Here is a 23,734-nt window from a genome sequence, read left to right as displayed (position 1 = left end):
GTCTATCTGTCTGTCTGTCTATATATCGTCTTATACATTAAGAGATACATCTTCTTCTTCTTTCGACTGCTCCCATTAGGGGTCGCCGCAGTGGATCATCTTCCATATCTTTCTGTCCTCGTCATCTTGTTCTGTCACCCCCATCACCTGCATGTCCTCTCTCAACACATCCATAAACCTCCTCTTAGGCCTTCCTCTTCTCCTCTTACCTGGCACCTCTTTCCTTAGCATCCTTCTCCCAATATACCCAGCATCTCTCCTCTGCACATGTCCAAACCAACGCAATGTCGCTTCTCTGACTTTGTCTCCCAACCGTCCCACCTGAGCTGACCCTCTAATGTCCTCAATTCTAATCCTATCCATCCTCGTCACACCCAATGCAAATCTTATCATCTTTAACTCTGCCACCTTCAGCTCTGTCTCCTGCTTTCTGGTCAGTGCCACCGTCTCCAGCCCATATAACATAGCTGGTCTCACTACCATCCTGTAGACCTTACCCATCACTCTTGCTGATACCCATCTGTCACAAATTACTCCTGACACTCTTCTCCACCCACTCCACCCTGCCTGCACTCTCTTTTTCACTTCTCTTTCACAATCCCCATTACTCTGTAGTGTTGATCCCAAGTATTTAAACTCATCCACCTTCGCCAACTCTACTCCCTGCATCCTCACCATTCCACTGACCTCCCTCTCTTTCATACACATGTATTCTGTCTTGTTCCTACTGACCTTCATTCCTCTCCTCTCTAGAGCAAATCTCCACCTCTCCAGGGTCTCCTCAACCTGCTCCCTACTATCGCTACAGATCACAATGTCATCAGCAAACATCATAGTCCACGGGGACTCCTGTCTAATCTTGTCTGTCAACCTGTCCATCACCATTGCAAATAAGAAAGGGCTCAGAGCCGTTCACTGATGTAATCCCACCACCATCACCCCTACCGCAGACTTCACCATGGTCACACTTCCCTCGTACATATCCTGTACAACTCTTACGTACTTCTCTGCCACTCCCGACTTCCTCATACAATACCACAGCTCCTCTTGAGGCACCCTGTCATATGCTTTCTCCAGGTCCACAAAGACACAATGCAACTCCTTCTGGGCTTCTCTAAACTTCTTTATCAACATTCTCAGAGCAAACATCACATCTGTGGTGGTCTTTCTTGGCATGTAACCATCCTGCAGCTCACTAATCATCACCTCACTTCTTAACCAAGCTTCCATCCATTCTTAAATGCGCATAATAGTGTTCAGGGTCAGAGTGGGTCATCCAGTGCATTGGGTGCAAGTCCATCACAGGGCCACACAACCACATTCACAATGCAATGATTTAATTTCATCAACTCGCCTAACCTGCATGGGAGAACATGCAGATTCCACACAGACAGTAAGCAGACATGGGATTGGAACCCACCATGCTGGAACTGTACAGCAGCAGTGCCAGCCATTGTTCTAATGTTAGATATCGTTTTTAATCCATTCTTTCCATCCCACCATAACCTATCGTCTATAGGAGAAGGAGCTAAAGCTTTAGATTCGTCCTTTCCGGTTTTAAATAGATCTCAACATTTTTAGGGTTCTCTGATATCTCAATGATGGGTTTGTGTCTTCTTTGTCTGTGTGTGTCACAGTTTCTTGAGGACGGCCTAGATATAAAAGACCTGGACAGAAAAATGTCAAACTCGAAACTTAAGCCTGTTCTGAGATGACGATGTACTGATTAGTCAGTCATTGCCCAACCCGTTATATCCTAACACAGGGTCACGGGAGCCAATCCCCGCCAACACAGGGCGCTAGGCAGCAACAAATCCCTGGGCAGAGCGCCATCGCACCGCACGACACACACAAACACACACACACATATCCACAATGTGGACTATTTAGGATCACCAATGCACCTAATCTGCATGTCTTTGGACTGTGGGAGGAAACCGGAGCAGACACAGGGAAAGCATGCAAACTCCACGCTGGGAGGACCCGGGAATCGAACCCAGGTCTCCTAACTGCGAGACAGCAGCGCTACCACTGCGCCACCACGCAGCCTGTACCGATTAGTTTTTGAGCCAAATCATGTAAGAGAGAGAGAGATGCACTCGAGCAGAGGTCTCATACTCCAGTCCTGGAAGGCCTCAGTGGCTGCAGGTTTTTATTCTAACCCTTTTCTTAATTAGTGACCTGTTTTTATTGCTAACTCACTTCTTTTGAATTCATTTTATTTGATTTGCTCTTGAAGACTCAGACCCCTTGATTGTTTCTTTTTCCTTAATTAGCAGCCAAACAATAATGAGATACCAAATGAGCCAAAATAACTGGTGTCCATCATACAATACCTGAAAATAAAGAAAGAAGAAGGTCTCAGGAATGCTGATCAGCTCAGGTCCACAAAACATTTTACCAGAAAAGAGAAAATCAACAATTTCAGAAATGTCTGCTATTGCATAATGAGAACAGCAGCAAGCCAGAGAATGAAAGAACAGGTTTAATTAACAACAAGAATCGGCGCCTAATTAAGCAACTGGTTGGAGTTTGAGGCCCTGATTTAGTTGATCTTCTATCGGCTCCCTCACTTCACATTTCATTTCTGTTTGGGTGCCATTTAAGGAAAGAAATGAAACAATTCACAGGAACAAATCTTAAAAAACAAGTTGATAAAAATGAAAGGAAAAGGAGTTAATTAGCAGCACAAACAGGTCACCAATTAAGGAAAAGTTTGGAATGAAAACCTGCAGCCACTGGGGCCCCTCCAGGATCGGAGTTTGAGACTCCTGCTCTAGAGCACAGCCGTCAAACTCCAGTCCTGGAGGGCCGCAGTGCCTGCAGGTTTTCATTCTATCCTTCTTCTTCATTTGTGACATGTTTTTGCTGCTAATTAACTTCTTTTGCCTTAGTTTTAATTAACTTGACTCAGATCCCTTAGTTGTCTCTTTTTCCTTAATTAGCAGCCAAACAATAATGAGACACAAAACACGCTGCCACATGACCAGCTCACCTGTGTGCCCGTCACACAATATCTGAAAAGAACGAAAGGTGAATGTCTCAGTAAGGTTGATCTCTCAGGTCACCAAAACATTTTGACGGTGTTCTTAGAAAAAACAGAAAATCAACAGTTTTAGAAATGTCTGCTGTGGCAGAATGAGAGCAGCAACAAGCTGTGGAATTAAATAACGAGTTTAATTAACAGCAAGACTCAGCTTTTCATTAAGAGACTGGTTGGAGTGAAAATTGGGTGGAGTTTTGAAATTCCAATTTAGCTGGTCATCTGTTGGCTTGTTTCACATCTCATTTCTGTTTGGCTCTCATTTAATGAAGAAAGGAATACATTCAGAGGACTGAATCCTTATAAATAGGGCTATTAAAATGAAGGGAAAATGAGTTAATTAGCAGCGAAAACTGGTCAGTGATTAGGAAAAAGGTTAGAATGAAAACCTGCAGCCACTGCAGCAGTCCAGGACCGGAGTTTGAGACCCCTGCTCTAGAGAAACCCTCAAATACCGTCATTCAATTAATTATGAATTCTTCTCATCAGTTGCTATCATAATGACCTATTTTTTGATCAGAACAATTATCATCAGAGTGGTAAATGATTACTGAAATGTTAGAGAATAGTTCGGGTAACTTGGCTCCCTAAGGCGCAAAGACAAATGACACTCACGTCCAAATTTTTTTGTTTTGTTTATTTCAGGCTCAGGTTGCATTTCTGCAGGGTGAGAGGAAAGGCCAAGAAAACATGAAGCAAGATCTAGTGCGGAGAATCAAGATGTTGGAGTATGCTCTTAAACAAGAGAGGTAAGCATCGCCATATTTGTTTTGGATACTGCAAGCAGGCCCCGATTCTCATGTTTTTCGAAAGTTTGCAATCAGTCTCAACCTTGCCAACTGGTATTTCTTCAAATACAATTTTACGTCTGGACAACTTTCATCTTAGGTTTTTTGCAAAATTAAATTAAGCCTGCCATCTCCCTGTAGCAACCTGTTTTTATTGATTACTAGACAAAGAGCCCATTTCGACAACATAAGATGAAACGGGCACGAGTGGAATAGTATAATATATAATAAGTATAAGCACCACAAACCTGATATAGTTGTATTGAATGAATGCATAATTAGGCATTGACCTGTAGTCAAAATCGCCTTTCAGGCCTCTAGAGCTTTAATCGAAGTTGCCTTTCTCTTTAAATTTTTGCGGCCGTAAATCCGCTGCCTCCCGCGATGTTGGGGTTGGATGTCGGTTGAAGTCGCCTTTCTCTTTGAATTTTCGTGGCCGTAAATCCGCCACCTGCCGCGATGTCGGTCTTGTAAGGTTTTTCGGGCAGCTGCACAGAAGGCGACTGCGCATTCGGCTTCGGACGGACGTGAGTGAGTGAGTGAGTGAGTGAGTGAGTGAGGAGACTGGCGAATTATGTATTAAGATGTTTCAGCCACCCATCCATTTGCTTGAGGGGTAAGTTGAAGAAGCTACTTAGATACAGTGGATAGAAAAAGGTCCACACTCCCCTGCCAAAATCACAAATTATGTGTAATAAAAAATGAATCCTGTCAGAACTTATTCCACCTTTATTGCAAAATTGCAAACTATGCAAAGAAGGTGAAAACAAATCAGAAAAATGTTTAGTGGAAAAATAATCCTACAGAAACCTTTAGTGTGCAGACCCTCTAAACCACGGCTGTCGAGCTCCAATCCCGGACGGCCACAGTGGCTGCGGGTTTTCATTCTAACCATCTTCTTCATTAGTGACCAGTTTTTGCTGCTAATTGCCTTCTTTTGCCTTAATTGTAATTAACTTGACTCCGCCCCCTTAGTTGTCTCTTTTTCCTTAATTAGCAGCCAAACAATAACGAGACCCAAAACAAGCTGCCACATCACACAGTATCTGAAAATAAAGAAGGGTGATGGTCTCAGTAAGGTTGATCTCTCAGAAAAATCAACAATTTTGGAAATGTCTGCTGTGGCAGAATGAGAGCAACAACAAGCCAAATTAACAGCAAGAATCGGCTTCTCATTAAGAGATTGGTTGGAGTCTGAAATCCCAATGTAGCTGGTCATCTGTCAGCTCGTTTCATTTCTCATTTCTGTCATTTAATGAAGAAAGGAATAAATTCAGATGACTGAATCCTTAAAGACAAGGCTATTAAAATGAAGGGAACAGAAGTGAATTAGCAGTGAAAACTGGTCACTAATGAAGAAGATGGTTAGAATGAAAACCCACAGCCACTGTGGCCCTCCAGGCCTGGAGTTCGACACCCCTCCTCTAAACTAAGACTTAGTTGAAGCCCCTTTTGATTTGATTCCCGCACTTGGCGATTTTGGCCCACTGTCAAATGATGAGGGCATCCCTTGTGCACAGGTCTGGGTGGGCTCTGTCTGTGCCATTCCAGCACATTGACCCTCCTTTGATGAAGCCACTGCTTTGTTGATTTTGATGTATGCTGTGGGTTGTTGTCATGCTTTATCTTCAGCGTCCTAGCAGATGCTTGAAGGTTTTGGACCTCGACTGACACTTGGAGCTCTTCGTGATTCCATCCACCTCGACTAAAGCCCCTGTTCCAGCTGAAGACAAGCAGCCCCACAGCACGATGCTGCCTCCATCATGCTTCACTTTGGTGGATGTGGTGTTCCTTTGATGACGTGCTGTTGTTACTTTTGCACCATACATACCTTTTGGAAGTATGGCCGCATAGTTCAACCTCGGTCTCATCGGACCTTAATCCATTTTTGCACATGGTGGTGGGAGACGGGGGATACCTTTGTGCAAAGTTTAGCCGGGCTTGGATGTTCTTCTTTGTGAGAAAAGGCTTTCACCTCGCTACCCTAGCCCACAACCAGACATATGCAGAACACGACTGACTGTTGTCACATGTAGGGAATGACCAGGACTTGACAAGAAATCCTGCAGCTACTTTACTTGGTGGCCTCCCTGATCAGTTTTCTTCTTGTCTTCTCATCAGTCTTGGTGGGACGTGCTGATTGTGGTAGAGTCGCTGGTAAGACATATTTTCTCCACTTGTTGATGACTGTCTTCACCGTGCTCCATGGGATGTTTAATACTTTGGATACTTTTCTGTAGCCCTGTCCTGATTGATACCTGTCATGATGACATCCCGTTCATGTTTTATAAGCTCTTTGTACACCATGGCTGTAGCCAGGAGGATATCTGAATAATCTTACAGGAACAGCTCAATCAATCAGAGCCACTTTAATGTCAGGTGTCTACTAACTACTGTTTGAGATGATACACATTGTGATTGGTGGATTCTGAACTCTGCCACGTCCTTGATTATTAAAGGGGGTCTGCACACCTAATGACCGCAAGTTTGTGTAGGATTTTTTTTTGTCCTTTTTTCATGAAACAGCTTTTGATTTGTTTTCACCTTCTTTGCATAGATCAGGGGTCGCCAAGTCCGGTCCTGGAGGACCACCGTGGCTGCAGGTTTTCATTCTAACCCTTTTCTTAATTAGTGACCTGTTTTTGCTGCTAATTAACTCCTTTTCCTTTCATTTTTATGGACTTGTTTTTTAAGATTGGTTCCTTTGAGTTGCTTCATTCCTTTCCTTAAATGACACCTAAAAAGAAATGAAATGTGAAGTGAGGGAGCCGACAGAAGATCAACTAAGTCAGGGCCTCAAACTCCAACCAGTTACCTAATTCCGAATTCATTGTAACTGACTTGCTCTTTAAGACTCTGACCCCTTCATTGATTCTTTTTCTTTAATTAGCAGCCAAACAATAATGAGATACAAAATGAGCCAAAACAACTGGTGTCCATCATACAGTTTCTGAAAATAAAGAAAAATAAAGGTCTCGGGAATGTCGATCTGCTCAGGTCCCCAAAACATTTTAATAGAAAAGAGAAAATCAGCATCCATCCATCCATCCATCCATTATCCAACCCGCTATATCCTAACTACAGGGTCACGGGGGTCTGCTGTAGTCAGTCCCAGCCAACACAGCGCGCAAGGCAGGTAACAAACCCCGGGCAGGGCGCCAGCCCACCGCAGGTCACACACACACACACACACTCCTTCACACCGAGCACACGCTAGGGACAATTTAGAATTGGCAAGAGAGCAGGAGACGAGAGCAGCAAGAAGCCGTTGAATTAAAGAACGGGTTTAATTAATGACAAGACTCGGCACCTAATTAAGCAGCTGGTTGGAGTAAAATTGGTTGGAGTTTGATGCCCTGACTTAGTTGGTCTTCTGACAGCTTCCTCACTTCACATTTAATTTCTGTTTGTGTGCCATTTAAGGAAAGAAAGGAAGACTCAGACCCCTTGATTGCTTCTTTTTCCTTGATTAGCAGCCAAACAATAATGAGATACAAAATGAGCCAAAACAACTGATGTCCATCACACAATATCTGAAAGTAAAGAAAAATGAAGGTCTCAGGAATGTCGATCTGCTCAGGACCCCAAAACATCTCTATATATAATCTTCATTTGGATCTTGATGTTTGTTTGTCTGCGAATGAATTAGAAGAAGCACTAGATGGCAGTAGAGAGACAGCTAAAACATAGGCATTGCATTAAGAATCTCCTCCAGGCTTATACTACTGAAGACTGTAGTACTCCAGTCACACCTCAAAACACAGACATTCAAACTAAACAAATTGTTGTGCTTTAAATTAACTAATCTTTAGATATAATCTTCATTTGGATCTTGATCTTTGTTTGTCCGCGAATTCATGTTTCCCCTGACACTGCCTTGGTTGTTACTTTTCTTTACAAACACTGTCGATACCACACTTTGTGTTTAGATCTGGCGTCGACACCTGCTTCGTTGTCGAGACTGTGGTTTTTTCTGTTTCTATCGACTGTCGTTGGCAGCACTTCGTCCAAATCGAATGTTCACCCGCTTCTTGGAGTCGGCAGTCAGAGTATATAAGTCGGACACACTTCTGTGATTTTCTATCAGTCGGCGTTTAGAGTTCCAGAAAGAAGCATTGGTTCTTCCTTACTCTTTCGATTGCCACAAAGCAACCTGCAAGATTGGAGAAAGTTTGAGAAGAGATCGTGAGAGGAAACGACAGCGTTGTGAAAATGAGACGGACTGTGAATGGAGAGAAGCAGAAATGCTCCTCCACCACCACATAATTACTATTTGGACAGTGATTCCGAGTAGGCCGTTCCTATCGAATCAATGTCCAAAGGTTTTGTTTTGTAATTTTGTTTCCCTTATAAAAAATCATAATGCTGTACGACGAAGGGCCCAGTTCACGACTGGCAGCCGCGTTTAAACAGGGAGCCCTTCACAGACAACTTTAACACGCGCAACGTAGTTGTACGCACATGGCTAGTTTTAATAGAAAAGAGAAAATCAACAATTTTGGAAATGTCTTGTAATAAAACGAGAGCAGCAACAAGCCATTGAATTAAAGAACAAGTTTAATTAATGACAAGACTCGGCACCTCATTAAGCAGCTGGTTGGAGTGAAATTGGCTGGAGTTTGAGGCCCTGACTTAGTTGGTCTTCTGACGGCTCCCTCACTTCACATTTCATTTCTGTTTGGATGCCATTTAAGGAAAGAAATGTGACTGAGGACCCCGGTCTAAAATGTCAACAAGTTTGAAAGGGTGCATAGAGATTGTGTCTGCGAATACACAGGGAATTACTTGTTTTCAGATTTTGGCTTTCCTTGCTTTGCTTCCATTTTGAACTTTGACATAACCTAAGGTTTCATCACAGAGGATCAGTTACACAAACCAGTTGCTTTCAGCTTGCTCAAGATTTTCATCATAGAAGTTAAAAAAAGCTTTCTGTTAAGCATCTAATTGAGACCTTATCACTGTGCTTTAATAAATAAAAAAGAAAGTTGGGCAGAACGTAAGAAAGCAGCTTTTGAATGAACTCAAGTGTTCGTACATTAGCTTGACTCCCCTTCGTACAAGTAACGTTAGAAAATGGAATGCGCCTTTACAAGACTGCTCCTGTCATTTCTCAATGTCGTCTCCACCCTTCTCAATGCACTTGCTCCACCTGCTTGGACTCCAGCAGAATAAAAGGTTTGGTCTTATCCTCTCCACCACTCATGCACCTGAGTTCTTGTCGAACACTACATGCCGAGGGGTCCTACAGTCACTAGTGCAAGTTACAGGGACTTGCTATAGACCAATGAGATGCCTGCTATTCGATCCAAGATGGCGGGGACTGCTGTCTCAAGGAGTCCTTTTGGTGCACGAGTGGTGGCGAGGACGAGACCAAACCTTTTATTCTGCTGAAATCCACGTAGAAAAAAAACTTTTTTTTTTTTTCCTGCTAAAATCCAGTACGTCATCAGTACCGACTTTGATAGATGCTCTGCTGGATGAAGGTTACCAGAGACAATTTTTATACTTTGCCAGAGCTGTTTGACATCTTGCTGCAAAGAAAGACAGACACATATAGAACAGTGCGTCCCAACCGTCGTGGCATGCGTAAAGACTTCAGCAGAGCTAAATTACTGTGAGGCATGCTAGTACCTTGCAAAGGTTACCGTCTCACGGGTCTTGCCCCCTAAGGTTGTAATGTCTAGTCTCACGTGACGTCAAAGTGTCTCTCCGAGATGATCACGTCTCGTTCGTTTCGCTCGATATACAATTTAAAGAGATTGTTATTTTCATGGGAGTTGTTACATATGCATAATTTTCACTTTTACTTTGAAACTTTTGTGAAAACAATATTTGTCCTCTGCAGTGGGCTGCCGTCCTGACCGGGGGTTGTTTCCTGCTTGTGCTCTGTGTTGGCTGGGATTGGTTCCAGCAGACCCCCGTGACCCTGTATTTAGGATATAGTGGGTTGGATAATGGATCGATTGATATTTGTCCTTTATTTTCGGCCCCGGACATAATAAAGGACAAGTATTGTTTTTGCAAAAGTTTTAAAGGGGAGCTGAATACACGCTAAGGAGATGCGGTTGGATCATCTGCTGGCGAGCTGCGTGTTCTGCTTGTTGCTTGTCGTTCTTTTAAGAGCTGGGAGCACATGAAGTGTGTCTGCCAAAAGCATTCCAACAACTGAGAGGTTAGATGTCCGTGAACTTGTTTTAAATTGTTTGTAAGTAGGGTGTGACGTGCAAAAGTCACCATCTCATGGGTCTTGCCTCCTCTCCTAAGGTTGTAATGTCTAGTCTCACGTAACGTCAGAGTGTCTCTCCGAGATGATCACATCTCGTTCGCTTCGCTCCCCCGCTCGTGTTGTGAAGGGGGGAGATGAACGCACGCTAAGGAGATGCAGACAGATAAGCCACTGGCTTGTGCTGCTGCTGGCGAGCTGCGTGTTCTTCTTGTCGCACTGCGCGTCGATCGTTTAAAAGACTGTACTGCAGCTGTCCTTCTGTCTCACGTGATGTTAAATTGTCTTCCGAGAAGATCACGTCTCATTTCCTTCGTCTCCTGCCAAAGATTTGTTTTTATAATAGAGAGATTTCAATACATTTCAGTCACACTATGTCGAGATGGTAACACATTTTCTATACAGTCCTCCCATTTCAGGCCACCATAATGTTTGGACACAGCAATGGCAGGTCTGTTAAAGCTGTTGTCATATTTAGTTCTTTGTCGCATATCCCCTCACATGCAGTGACAACTTGAAGTCTGCCATTCAGAGACATCAGCAGGTGCTGAGGGTTTTCTCTGGTGATGATCTGCCAAGCCTCTCATGTGCCCATCTTCAGCTCTTCCTTGTTTTGGTGGGATTGTCCTCCTTAAGTTTTCTCTTCAGCTTATGGAAGGCCTGCTCAGTTGGATTGAAATCCGGTGACTCTCTTGGCTATTCAAGAATTTTCCATTTTTTAGCTTTGATAAATTCCTGTGTTGCCTCAGCAGTCTGTTTGGCTCATTATCTTCTTGGTAGGGTGAAGTGCCGTCCAGAAAGTTTGGGGCATTTACTGAAACTTAAGCAGATGAGATGTTTCTACACACCTCAGAATTCGTTGTGCCACTACCATCAGCAGTCATATCATCAATGAAGAGAAGTGTGCCAGGACCCGTGGCAGCCATACATGCCCAAGTTGTAACACCCCCAGCACCATGTGCAACAGATGAGGTGGTCTGCTTTGTGCAGTTCCTGTTCATCTCCACACTCTGCTCTCACCATCACTCTGATGAGGTTCATCTTTGTCTCGTCTGTCCGCAAGACCTTTTCCCAGAATTCTGCAGGCTCCTTTAAGGTTCTTTTTCACAAGCTGTAATCTGGCCATCCTGTTTCTGTGGTGTTCATCTTGCAGTGTGTCCTGTGTTTCTGTTCATGAAGTCTTCTGCTGATTGTCGTCTCTGACACGTCCACATCGGCCCCTGAAGACTGTGTATGATCTGTCAAAAACAGGCATTGGGGGGCTTTTTCTTGACCATAGTGAGGATTCTTCTGTCATCAGCAGTGGAGGTCTTCCTTGGCCTACCAGTCCTTTTGAGATTACTGAGCCCACCAGTGTGTTCTTTCTTCTTCAGGATATTACAGGCAGTTGATTTCGGTCATCCTGAGGTTCTACCGATGCCTCTAATGGTTTGATTCTTGTTCAGCCTCATAATAACTCCTTTGACTTTCATTGGCTCAGCTCATGTCCTCATGTTGAACAATGGCCACTGCAGACTCCAAAGGGTAGAAGCAAGCCGAGGTGTCTTATGAAGCCATGAAACCCACCTCAGGAATCACAAACGCCTGTGACGCTAATTGTCCCAAACATTATGGTGTCCAGAAATAGGAGGAATGTGTAGAAAAAGTGTTGTGTGACCAAAATGTCTGCAAATCCCCTGAAATGAAAGTCTGAAATGCACACTTTAATCACAATGTCTGAATTGTTTGATGTGTAGCTCTAAACTGTGGAGCAGAGGGGGAAATAAAGGACTTATTAACATTAACATTAATATAGGGCACTGTATTATTGGAACTTTGATGATATCAAGATTGCACTTGAACACCCCAGTGGTTATTTTGACAACCTCCCCAGCCCAAGTGTCTCAAGTTCAAGACTTCACTTTATAGGAAGGGTCACTATCCTGCTGTAGACTTAATGCATATTTTTTTCTTTCTTAAACAGAGCAAAACATCAAAAACTGAAATCTGGTAACGACCCTAACCAGGGGGAGAAGAAGGCAGATACAGAAACAGAGCAAGGTAATGACACAGTGTACGATGCCAACTTCCTTTTTTTTCCCTTTAACACTAGAATTACCAGAGTCTACGAAAAAACTTGTAGATCCGGCCCACCTTAAATCGCTTCTTAAATCCGTTCACACGTCTCCGCCAGAGTCTTCTGTCCTCTAAATGTGCTGATAAAAGACAAGCTGCCAGCAGCCGGCTATTCCATACCCCCACCGACTTAGAACATGAATGCACTTTTCCCAGCTCATGCCTTGATTGATTGTCTGGGAGTGAACTGGAGTTTTAGAGTTGAAATAATAGATCGTTATTTGGAACACACGCATTCCATGTGTGTACCGTTTCTACAGTAATCTGTGTAAACACATTGTTAAAACAGAAACTTTTTAATATTTTAGTAATAAATGTTACAAAATGTAGGCATAAACTATAGAATGTGTGAAGTCCGCGTTCCAAAGATCAAATAAGCACTTTCACAAAAGCTTCAAAGATGATACAACAGTTTCTGTGGCGTAGCACGGTAAGAGTTGCCTCTCAGAGCGAGTAGCTTTTCTCTGCCTCACAAACATGAGTTCAATTCCCCGCTGGGGATAAAGTGTTACTTCTTTTTTTCTTTTTAACCTCAAACGGACATAAAATTTGTAGATTAGTATGCACTGTCAGTTAATGAGATCATTATATTTTCATGTGGGATGCTCCATAAAACGCATGCTTGTGACAACTGGATGCTATGGCTGGCCGGTGAAGTGTAGTGTTTGGCTGTAAAACTAACTCTTAACAAGTGGCAGTGGGTTTGAGCGGGGCTAGACGTTTGAGTGGCAGCAGTATAAGCAAGGCTAGACGTTTGAGTGGCAACAGTATGAGCAAGGCTAGCTGTTTGAGTGGCAGCACATCTGGGTGGGACTAGACGTTTGAGTGGCAGCAGTGTGGGCAGGGCTAGCCGTTTGAGTGGCAACACATCTGGGTGGGACTAGACGTTTGAGTGGCAGACTGTGGGCGGGGCTAGCCGTTTGAGTGGCAGCAGTGTGGGCGGGGCTAGTCATTTGAGTGACATCAGTATGGGCGGGACTAGACGTTTGAGTGGCAGCACATCTGGGTGGGACTAGACGTTTGAGTGGCAGCAGTGTGGGCAAGGCTAGACGTTTGAATGGCAAAAGTATGAGCAAGGCTAGACGTTTGAATGGCAAAAGTATGAGCAAGGCTAGACGTTTGAATGTCAAAAGTATGAGCAAGGCTAGATGTTTGAATGGCAAAAGTATGAGCAAGGCTAGCCGTTTGAGTGGCAGCAGTATGGGCAAGGCTAGACATTTGAGTGGCAACAGTATGGGCAAGGCTAGATGTTTGAATGGCAGCAGCATGGGTGGGGCAAGACGTTTGAGTGGTAGCAGTGTGGGCGGGACTAGCCGTTTGAGTGGCAGCACATCTGGGTGGGACTAGACGTTTGAGTGGCAGCAGTATGGGCAAGGCTAGATGTTTGAATGGCAGCAGTATGGGTGGGGCAACCCGTTTGAGTGGTAGCAGTGTGGGCGGGACTAGACGTTTGAGTGACAGCAGTATGAGCAAGGCTAGACGTTTGAGTGGCAGCAGTATGGGTAAGGCTAGATGTTTGAATGGCAGCAGTATGGGCGGGACTAGACGTTTGAGTGGCAGCAGGATGGACATGGCTAGATGTTTGAGTGGTAGCAGTATGGGCGGGACAAGACGTTTGAGTGGTAGCAGACCATTGGTGAGAAAGGAGAGCACATTTTAAAGTATGAGGCAAAGTGCAGAGACTTTGTCAGGAAGCAACTCAGAATCACATGCAGCCATTGGTGCAGGCCTGTATGGGGCATCAACTCATGAATTTAAAGAGCATAATTGCAGTTGTAAATACTGTGATACTAAAAGATGTTCAGTTTGGGAAACGTGTAAGCCACCTCCATCTTTCTCCCAGTTTGCATTATTTTCCTGTGACCAGTAAAAATGGTAAAGTTTGGTCTCATTAGTCTCTTAGAGTGCAGTTTTGCTCTTAATTGTTCTTATTGAGCTGAGCCTGTAAAGGTGCTGCTGAGGGGGCTTCAACTCCCAGCAAGTCAGCAGGAGCATGCAGGGCTCTCTTAAGACATGCCTAATTGATAACATTTAGCATATTAACGGGTGAAATATTGATAAGGATGTGTAGCGGTAAAATGAGGGATAAAATTAATTTGACATACAGTAATAGTGTTGGAGCATTACTAAAATTTTTACCTCAGTGCTGATACCAGCTCATGGACCTCAATAATGGCACCAAAATGGTTCTGAAGCAAGTAATGGGTAACTCCCAATCATCTCACATCTCAGCCCACATACACATGTGCCTCGCTACTCGGGTGCACAGTTGTGCCCCTTTCTTGTACGCCGCACTCCGCACATCTATGAGAGGAGCCTCCGCTTTGGACTATGCAGTAGGTTTACATTAATATAGGTTCGAATTGGGGGATTGGGGGCTCTACATTGGGCCTCCCTTACAATTCCAGTTGTGCTTATGAAGGACAGAGGACGAGGTGCTTGAAAATGACCTTTTAGTTTTTTTTTTTTTGTCGTTTGTTTCTTTCCTTAGCCCGCATGCACACAGCTGGCACACGGCACTCTGAGGCTTCCTGCACTTTGATGACATGTTGCCTCCTATTCAGCCCTACGTTTATCTTTCTGGCACCTACGTAACCAGCCTCTCCTCGAAATTTGCCACTTTGTATACGTGCAGCATACAGCAGAAACCTATCATGTGCCACCAGGGGAGCTTGCCTTTGTGTATGATGTGTGGCCCTCACACCCAGTGCTGGCATGTCAAATACTGTATAAACCAACCTATGATCCCTCCATCAGAGGAGCCTCCTCTGTAGGATATATAGCACCTGAATATAGTTCTGATCCCCCAACCTGTGCCTCCCTGCACCAGTGCAGTCCAGCGCTTGCCACATATTCAACCCTTCATTCATCATTCTGGCACCCACGTAACCAGCCTATCCTTGAAATTCACCACTTTGGATATGTGGCAGTGCATCTGCATCACCAGATTCTGTGCACGGCACATGGCGAAAACCTGATGCCAGTTATGCCACATGGCCCTCAATCCCAGTGCAGATGCATCAAGTATAAACCAGCCTATACATTCTCCTTTAGAGGGGCCTTCTCCAGCACGTCTATTGTTTTGGTCATGCTAGAACAAAACGCTCGAAAACTGCCATTTAATTTTTTTTGTTTGTGTTTCCCCCCGCCTGCATGAACACGTTCCTCTCTTGTGCGCTGCACTACGTAAATCAATAAGTGAAACCTCCTCTTTGGATTTTTCCACTCACTTACATATACAATGGAAGGAAATAAGTATGTGATCCCCTGCTGAATTTGTAAGTTTGTTCACTTACAAAGAAATGAACAGTTTCTGATTGTTATGGTAATTTCATTTTAATGGAGAGAGAGACAGAATATCAACCACAAATCCAGAAGATAAAACACATGACATAAAAGTTATAAACTGACTTGCATATCATTGATTGAAATAAGGATTTGATCCCCTACAACACGGCCAGAATTCTGGCTGCCACAGATTGGATGTGTGCATCAATCAATCAATCAATCAATCAATCAATCAATCAATCAATCAATCAATCAATTAATCAATCAATCAATCAATCAATTAATCAATTCCAGGCACTCCTGATCTCAACTCATTATGTGTATAAAGCACACCTGTCCAACAAAATCAATTTCTTCCATTCCAACCTCTCCAGCACCATGGGCAACACCAAAGAGCTGTCAAAGGACATCAGGGACAAGATTGTAGACCTGCACAAGGCTAGAATGGGCTACAAGACCAAGACCACCATTGGTAACACTCAAGAAGGCCCATGTACAGGCCTGGATGGAGCTGCCTTCTTGAGCAGGGGGACCTCGCGGGCGCTGCAAGATTTTAATCCACTACGGCGTAGTTTGTTATCAATAGCGTTCTTGGTGACTGTGGTGGTCCCAACTGCCTTCAGATCATTAACAAGCGCCTCCCATGTAGTTTTGGGCTGATCCCTCACCTTTCTCATGATCATCCTCACCCCTTGAAGCAAGATTTTGCATGGAGCTCCAGAACGAGGGCAATTGATGGCCATTTTATATTACTACCATTTCTGAATAATCGCACCAACACTCGTCACCTTCTCACCAAGCTTCTTGCTGATTGTCTTGTTGTCCATTCCAGCCTTGTCCCTGACGTCCTTTGACAGCTCTTTGGTATTGCCCATGGTGGTGGAGAGGTTAGGATGGAAGAGATTGATTCTGTGGACAGGTGTGCGCATTGAGATCAGTAGCATCTGTGATTGATTGTGGCACACAGCCAATCTGTGGGAGCCAAAAATCTCAAACTTACTTCACTCAATGACATACAAATCAATGTATAACTTTTATGTAATGTGTTTTTTTTATGGATTTTTAGTTAATATCCTGTCTCTCTCCACTAAAATGAAACTAATGTACAAATTAAAAATAATAATAATAATACATTTTGTTTAATAGGCGCCTTTCTTATCACTCAAGGTCACCTTATAACAAAGTTAAACAACAATTAATAAAATAAAAACAAGAAAATGATAAATTACAAAGCAATAATTAGTAAACAAACAAATCAATCACAGATATTCATTATGTGTATAAAGCACAGCTGTCCACTGAATCAATTTCTTCCATTCCAACCAACACCAAAGAGCTATCAAAGGGCGTCAGGGACAAGGCTGGAATGGGCGACAAGACCACCAGCAAGAAGCTTGGTGAGAAGGTGACAACTGTTGGTGCGATTATTTGGAAATGGAAGAAATCTAAAATGACCACCAATCACCCTTGGTCTGGAGCTCCATGCAAGATCTTGCTTCATGAGGTGAGGATGATCATGAGAAAGGTGAGGGATCAGCCCAAAACTACACTTGTTAATGATCTGAAGGCAGTTGGGAGCACCACAGTCACCAAGAACACCATTGGTAGCACACTACACCGTAATGGATTGGAATCTTGCAGTGCCTGTGTAGCGGCTTTAAAATGGTTGGTCGCTGATGCTTTGAAGGAAGACAGACACATTTACACATGTGATTTCTCAGTTTTTTTATTTTTAATAAATTTGCAAAAACCTCAAGTAAACATTTTTCACGTTGTCATTATGGGGTGTTGTGTGTAGAATTCTGAGGAAAAAAATGAATTTAATCCATTTTGGAATAAGGCTGTAACATAACAAAATGTGGAAAAAGTGATGTGCTGGGAATACTTTACGGATGCACTCTATGTATGCCTGTGACAGATAGGGGGTGCTGTCGACCCCTTGAACCCTCAGACCACACGTCAGACACCAGGTAAAAGTCCCAAAACTCAATTTATTATTATAATAATGTGCACAAAGCACCCTCCACTCCATAATACGCCAATAAACAAGCACAATAATCACAATACACAATCCTCCACTCCCAGCAGCTCAGTCACCCTTCCTCCCAACTTGGCTCAACTTGCTGGGTTTTTCCAGAGTCCTTTATAGTCCTTGACCCGGAAGTGCTTCTTTCTCTCAGTCCACGTGATTTCATAACACTTCTGGGTCAGGTGAAAACTCCTTTTCTTCATCCCGGAAGTACTTTGTTAATTCCATTCCCATGACTAGAGTACTTCCGGGCTATAATAAAAATCCTCGTGCCTTCCTGCAGCGTCCCCTGGAGGCCCCCATGGTATCCAGCAGGGCTGTGATGTAAAACTCCACTGTCCATGATGCCCTGCTGGAACTTGGGGCACCTCCATGTTGCAAGAAGGGCTCCACCTGGCGGCATGGGGGGTATTGGCCGGGATGAACTGCCGGCCATATACCACAATATATATATATATATATATATATATATATATATATATATATATATATATATATATATATATATATATATATATATATATAAATACAATGAAAACAAAATTACACAAAATAAATAATGAAATTAACACCAAATGAAACAACTGCATTTCAACAGAAATCAAATCCTTGTCAAACAAGTGCAAAATATCTCCTTCTAAACAACATACGTGTTCCATAAAAATAAATACTTTTTGTGCATTGAAGACATTTGAAAATGGTGGATTGTTACAAACTGTGCTCTCTTCTCTTGTAAGTACCAGGGAATAAGAGCTGAAACTCTGATCTCTCTGCTCATATTCATCTTATGATCTCACACACCAATGTCTTCAGTGCACAGCAAAAACAAATAATTTCGGAGGGGACTGTATATTAAAATCAAACTTGAAGTTCTGCTTACGATTGGAAATAACTGAGCACAAGGTGCATTAAAATGACCATTCACTTCTGATGCCAAAATTAACAAACTGCTGGTATAGTACTGTTTAATAAAAAAAAATGGTGCTTTTCAGTACGTTATTATTACCACGCCACCCTATGATATCTTATTCTTCTTTCGGCTGCTCCCGTTATGGGTTGCCACAGTGGATCATGCAAAATTGTTGTCCGCATATTGATTTGGCAAAATTTTTCCACTGGATGCCCTTCTTGATGTAAACCTCCCCATTGATATGATCATACAAAAATACTGAAACGGCCAATACGTTAGTCATAGTTCGATATGCTTATTGAAAAGATTGCCCATAAGTTTCCCATAATTTAAAATTAAATAGTCAAATAGGACCCTGATTCCCTTTTTTTATATACTAATTAAGTTAGGATTCTTCTACCTGGGTGAGAAGACATGGTGTGCTAGCAGTCAGCACAGTAGATGTTCTTCGCACACTAGAACTTCAAGCAGAGCAGTTCAGGATTTTTAATGTCCCAAGCTATCGTATTAATAAAATGATCAGCCATTGCCGGTTAGTAATATGGATGGATGCTTACGGGGTAAGGTTTGTCTATTGATCTGTCGTAACTTAACTTTCCCAACAGTCACTAATGGGCCACTGGACTCTGATACTGAACAGGGAAGCCAGATGTCCTGGAAAGATGGACGCCAGCTTCTGCGCAAGTAAGTATTCATTCTAAACATTTGAAAACTGGTGTCACTCAAGGTAGTGCAGTTTAGCATAATGTGAGCCTCTGATGAATATCAAAAATATATGTATGTGATGTGCAAGGTTTTTAAGGGGAAAAGGCATTTTTTTTTATTGTTTTAAAGTGAAAAGTTCTCTTTCCATGTGGGAATTTTGGGAAAAAAAATTAGCATGAAACAGTGCAGCCATTTTCATATGAAATCACCAGAGAAGAGTGGGCCAGTGATGTCTGCTTTGCTTCCAGTCATTTTACTACAACGTTTAAAATGTGACCCTTGAAAAATAAGTTATTGTTACCCGACAACCCATTAATAGAGGAAAAAACGTACCAACACACACCTCCGAATAGGGAGTGTAGAACAAAACACTTAAACATTAGAGAGAAATAGCCCTTTGCTTAATAATGTAATGTTAGTTTAACTTCCTGAAACAAGCAGCTTTAAGGGCAACATATCAGTTTCATCAGACAAGAGTCTCTGGTACAACAAGAACTGTGGACAAGATCCACGTCTGTGGCTGGAGCGTTTGCTCAATAGTTTAGTTCCAAGAAAAGGACCAAAAGATAGATGGCTTGATAAATTCCAACAAAACATCTCAAAAAGATGGTAGGCCATCTGTGAACAGTTTTGAAGAGAACAGGCCACTCAGCCCCACAAAGCTTGCCAATCCTTCCCACTTAATATTTCCAAAATAGCAATAGAGTTGAGATTTTTTTAAGTCACTATAGTTCTATTGTCTACCAGACATTTTGGTAATTTATTTCATGTGTCTATGGTTTCCCTATCAGAAGAAAAGCTTTCTAACACTTCTGTCATATCTCTCTATAATATTAAAGTTTTCTATCGTGTCCGAGTTATTCAGCCTTGACCACACCCCTCCACACCGCTCGCCCAATCATTAACTCTACTGTGCACATCCTCTCTCCATCCCACCCCGTGACACTCTCCGTGATAACTCGCCCTTCAATGCTGGCGGTTATAATGGCGAGGCGGAAAAGCAAATTGTCTATTCAAGAACGTCAGATTTTAGATTGCAATAGACAACCGGTGGCAAGAGCTCATAATGGATGTCAAAAAAAAGAAGACAATGAACAAAAAACAGCTGCATATAATAAAAATCAAGAACAAAGGGAGTCGTCCAATAAATGAAAAAGAGAAAAATATCTCGGCCAATATGCAAACAGAAATGCAAAAAGGCAAAGTTTATAGAATGTAAGTTAGAGGATAAAGTAATTAGCAGTTTTGTTTTTGACAAGACGTTAATGTGATTTAATCTTTTATTTACTTTTTCTTACGTTTTATTACGTTTAACGTTTTTATTTCTACTTTTTACTACGTTTTGTTCTTCATTGGAATTTAAAATAGACAGTTATAGTGAAATACTCAAATACTCAATCTATAATAACTAAGGACCAAACTGTCATACTCTGCTATATACCATCTCTTTAACTCTTTTAGGGCTAATTTTTTTTTGTTTCTTTTCTCCCAGGGCTGAATATTTTTCCAAAAACTAACATTTTTTAAAAAAGAACACAAAGCAATTGTTTAACATATCAAATCAACAAAAAATATTTACTTTTGACAAATGTTACTGTCTTGCATGTTGTATGAGCCTGCATACTCTATGATTTCACATACATATCACATACATTTTACACAGCAAAGTCTGATCTCGCTCAAAGCAGCCAATTTCAGTCATTGCCACATTGCACTCCTTACAATTTGTGTTGCTTTGGTGCCTATTTTTCAATTGTCTGTTGCTGCACTTTCTCACATATATTGTTAGTGTGTACTGTAGAGAGACAAGCCACCCATTTGCCATCGTGCCATGCCACTGCCACCAAGTTTTCTGCCTGCATGAAAACCGTATTATCACCTCTTTTCATCTTCTGAAACTTTATGAACTTTATGTATGGCATTATAGCCTGGCTCACCCCATGGGATTTGCTTCTGTTTATTACAGAAGTGAATAAAACTTTGCAGCAGCACGTACCTAAGCCACCAGGGGACAAAACACGTTTGGACCAATGCTCCCTGAAGTTATATCACCAGTTCTGTCCCATCTCTATTTGTAATGCCACAGCGCGCTTCATCTCGTCTTTCGTTGTGGGTTTCCACTTTGAAAAACGAGAATGCGATGCAAATGCAGCCCGCGATTCAAAAAAAATCTCTGCCTACCTGTTTGTCTCGTCTGACAGTAGCTGAAAAGCAGCATCAGGAGAGAGCAGCCTGAAGTACAGCAGCTGGTGATCTGTTGTGTCCAACAGCAAGCCATGCCGTCTTGTAAACTCCGGTAGCCAGATCGGCTCTCAACGGATCAATGTCTGTGTATTTATCCCATGCGAACCTTGCCGTAGATGCATCAGCTGCGCGAAGGCACTCAACTGGCAGCAGATCCGCTGGCGCGGCATCGGCTGGTGTCTGATCAGCTGATGCCTGCTTCTCACTCTCTTGCTCGATCTCCTGATCACTGCCAATAAAATCCAATTCTGAAAAATCAAGAGTCCGACTTCGCGATAATGCGCAAAACATTGTCTGCCGAGTGTTTTCTTTTCTGCACTTGCTTCGCTCCCTTTTCACATGTCGATGCCATCTTGCCATTGTTTACATTTCGCAACTCATGCACACGCAAGGTTTAGTTGCCAAGTCAACGAGTCTAGCATTCCTCCAAGCACAGAGTGAATGCCTGTGACGTGACAGTGAGATTTGTCGCCATTAACAGCTGATTGTCGCCCCCTATCCCTGGATGTCGACATTCACCTTCAACCCCTCCTGTCGACAAAAGTCGACATCCGCCCTAAAAGAGTTAAATGGAATTGCATTCTGTAATGGAGGAGCACCCCGACACCCTTCGGGCGGGTCAGCCACAACATGCCCCCGGGGGGCTGGCTAGTGAAGCGAGCATGGGGCCGAGCCCCTTAGTTTTCCCTTTAATAAATGTCCATTACTGTCCTTGTCTTCTTGTTGAAGAACTCATTTTAAAGTAACCTCTGGGGTCCATTGTAGTAATTCATTTCATAATAACAAAAACAATTTCACCTCTTAGTCTTTTCTTAAACTAAAAAGGTTCATCTCTGTACTGGAGCCAGCAAGAAGGCAGGAGACATTTGTGACAGAAAAATACATTAAAAATAGTAAAGTGTATTTTCAAAGCATTCTGACACATCCTAATATGGAGGCTCATATAAATACAGGGTGTCCATAAAGTTCGTGTAACTTTGTAAGTATATGTGATAGAAAGAATCTTTAAAAAGGATTAGAAAGAAGAAACACTTCCATTTTTTCTTGTTCATGTTAATTTTCAACATGTCCACCGTCATTACTAATACAAAGGGTAATACGATTCTGTAGTTCTCAGAAAACATTTTTCAAGCTGATTTTCAGTATTACCAGCAATCACATCAGTTATCCTCGCTTGCAAGTCTTCTAAAGATCAAGGTTTGTTTGAATAAACATTCACATGTCCCTATAAAAAGAAATCCAATGGAGCCAAATCTGGCGAACGTGGTCCACCTCTTCTAATCCATCTGTGAGGGAATTTCTCATGTAGATACTGTCTAACCTGCAAAGCAATGTGACAAGGAGCACCATCTTGTTGAAATACTCTTATTTTCTATCCGTCCTAATTGTTCAAGCTGAGGAATTTAACATTTCTAAATAGCTGTCACCATTAACAACACGCCCTTCAAAAAAGAATGGCCCTATGACTTGATTTTTTTCCCCAGAATACACCACACATTACCTTTGGGAGAATCTCTTTCATGTTCAACAGACTCCTGTGGATTTTCAGTTCCCCAAATACGGCAAAAAAATAAAACTTCTTAAAAAAAAAAAAAAAAAAAAAAAAACTAGAAACATCAAGCTTTCTAATCTTTTTTAGTAGTACTAGGGTGTTGTACTGTGTTAGCCATTATGAATGTAGTGAAAAGTCAAGCAAATTGACCCCTTTTATTGGCTGACTAAAAAGATCACAATATGCAAGGGCAAATCAGGCCCCTTCTTCAGGCAAGATGTAATCAATTAATAATCAATCAATAATTACATCTTTGCCTGAAGAAGGGGCCTGAGTTCCCCTTGCATATTGTGATCTTTTTAGTTAGCCAATAAAAGGGGTCATTTTACTTGACTAATCCTTTTTACAAATTCTTTCTACACATATACTTGCAAAGTTACAACTATTTTAAATTGCATGAGGACATTATGGACACCCTGTGTATATAAGTGTGTGTGTGTGTGTGTATATATATATATATATATATATATATATATATATAATACACACTACAGAATGCAGATTTAAATTTTAAAAAGACACATGTCAATTGTGAAGGCAAACAGAATGTCAAGTGTGGCAGGCGGCTGGGGGTGGTACCCGGCCGGGATGCCCAGAAAGACCGGAGGAGGGTTTACGCCTCCTCCAGACCACGAGGGGGTGACCGCCCTGGTGGCTTTGGGAACCATGGGAACTGAGCTTGGAAGCTCAACCCTTTAGGGTCCCGTGGTCACCGCCAGGGGGGGCCTCAATGCCTGAGGAGCCCTGGCCCTCAGCACTTACACCACACCCGGAAGTACTGGGGGGAAGAAGACCAGGGACATCCGGAGTGCTTCCAAGTGCGCAGCCGGTACTTCC

General features: G+C 42.6%; 1 protein-coding gene across 1 annotated transcript in view; it reads left to right on the top strand.

The window, feature by feature from the left end:
* Nucleotides 1-23,734, top strand: part of strn4 (striatin, calmodulin binding protein 4) — a 133,225-nt gene that overhangs the window by 22,961 nt on the left and 86,530 nt on the right. Inside the window, exons 2-4 of the mRNA XM_028792904.2 lie at nt 3,689-3,792; nt 12,018-12,094; nt 19,002-19,080. Of these exons, the coding sequence (XP_028648737.1) occupies nt 3,689-3,792; nt 12,018-12,094; nt 19,002-19,080 (260 nt within the window). The remainder of the gene's footprint in view (nt 1-3,688; nt 3,793-12,017; nt 12,095-19,001; nt 19,081-23,734) is intronic.

Source organism: Erpetoichthys calabaricus, chromosome 1, assembly GCF_900747795.2.
Source record: "Erpetoichthys calabaricus chromosome 1, fErpCal1.3, whole genome shotgun sequence".
NCBI classification, from domain to species: domain Eukaryota; kingdom Metazoa; phylum Chordata; class Cladistia; order Polypteriformes; family Polypteridae; genus Erpetoichthys; species Erpetoichthys calabaricus.
This window is presented reverse-complemented; position numbering and strand designations above follow the sequence as displayed.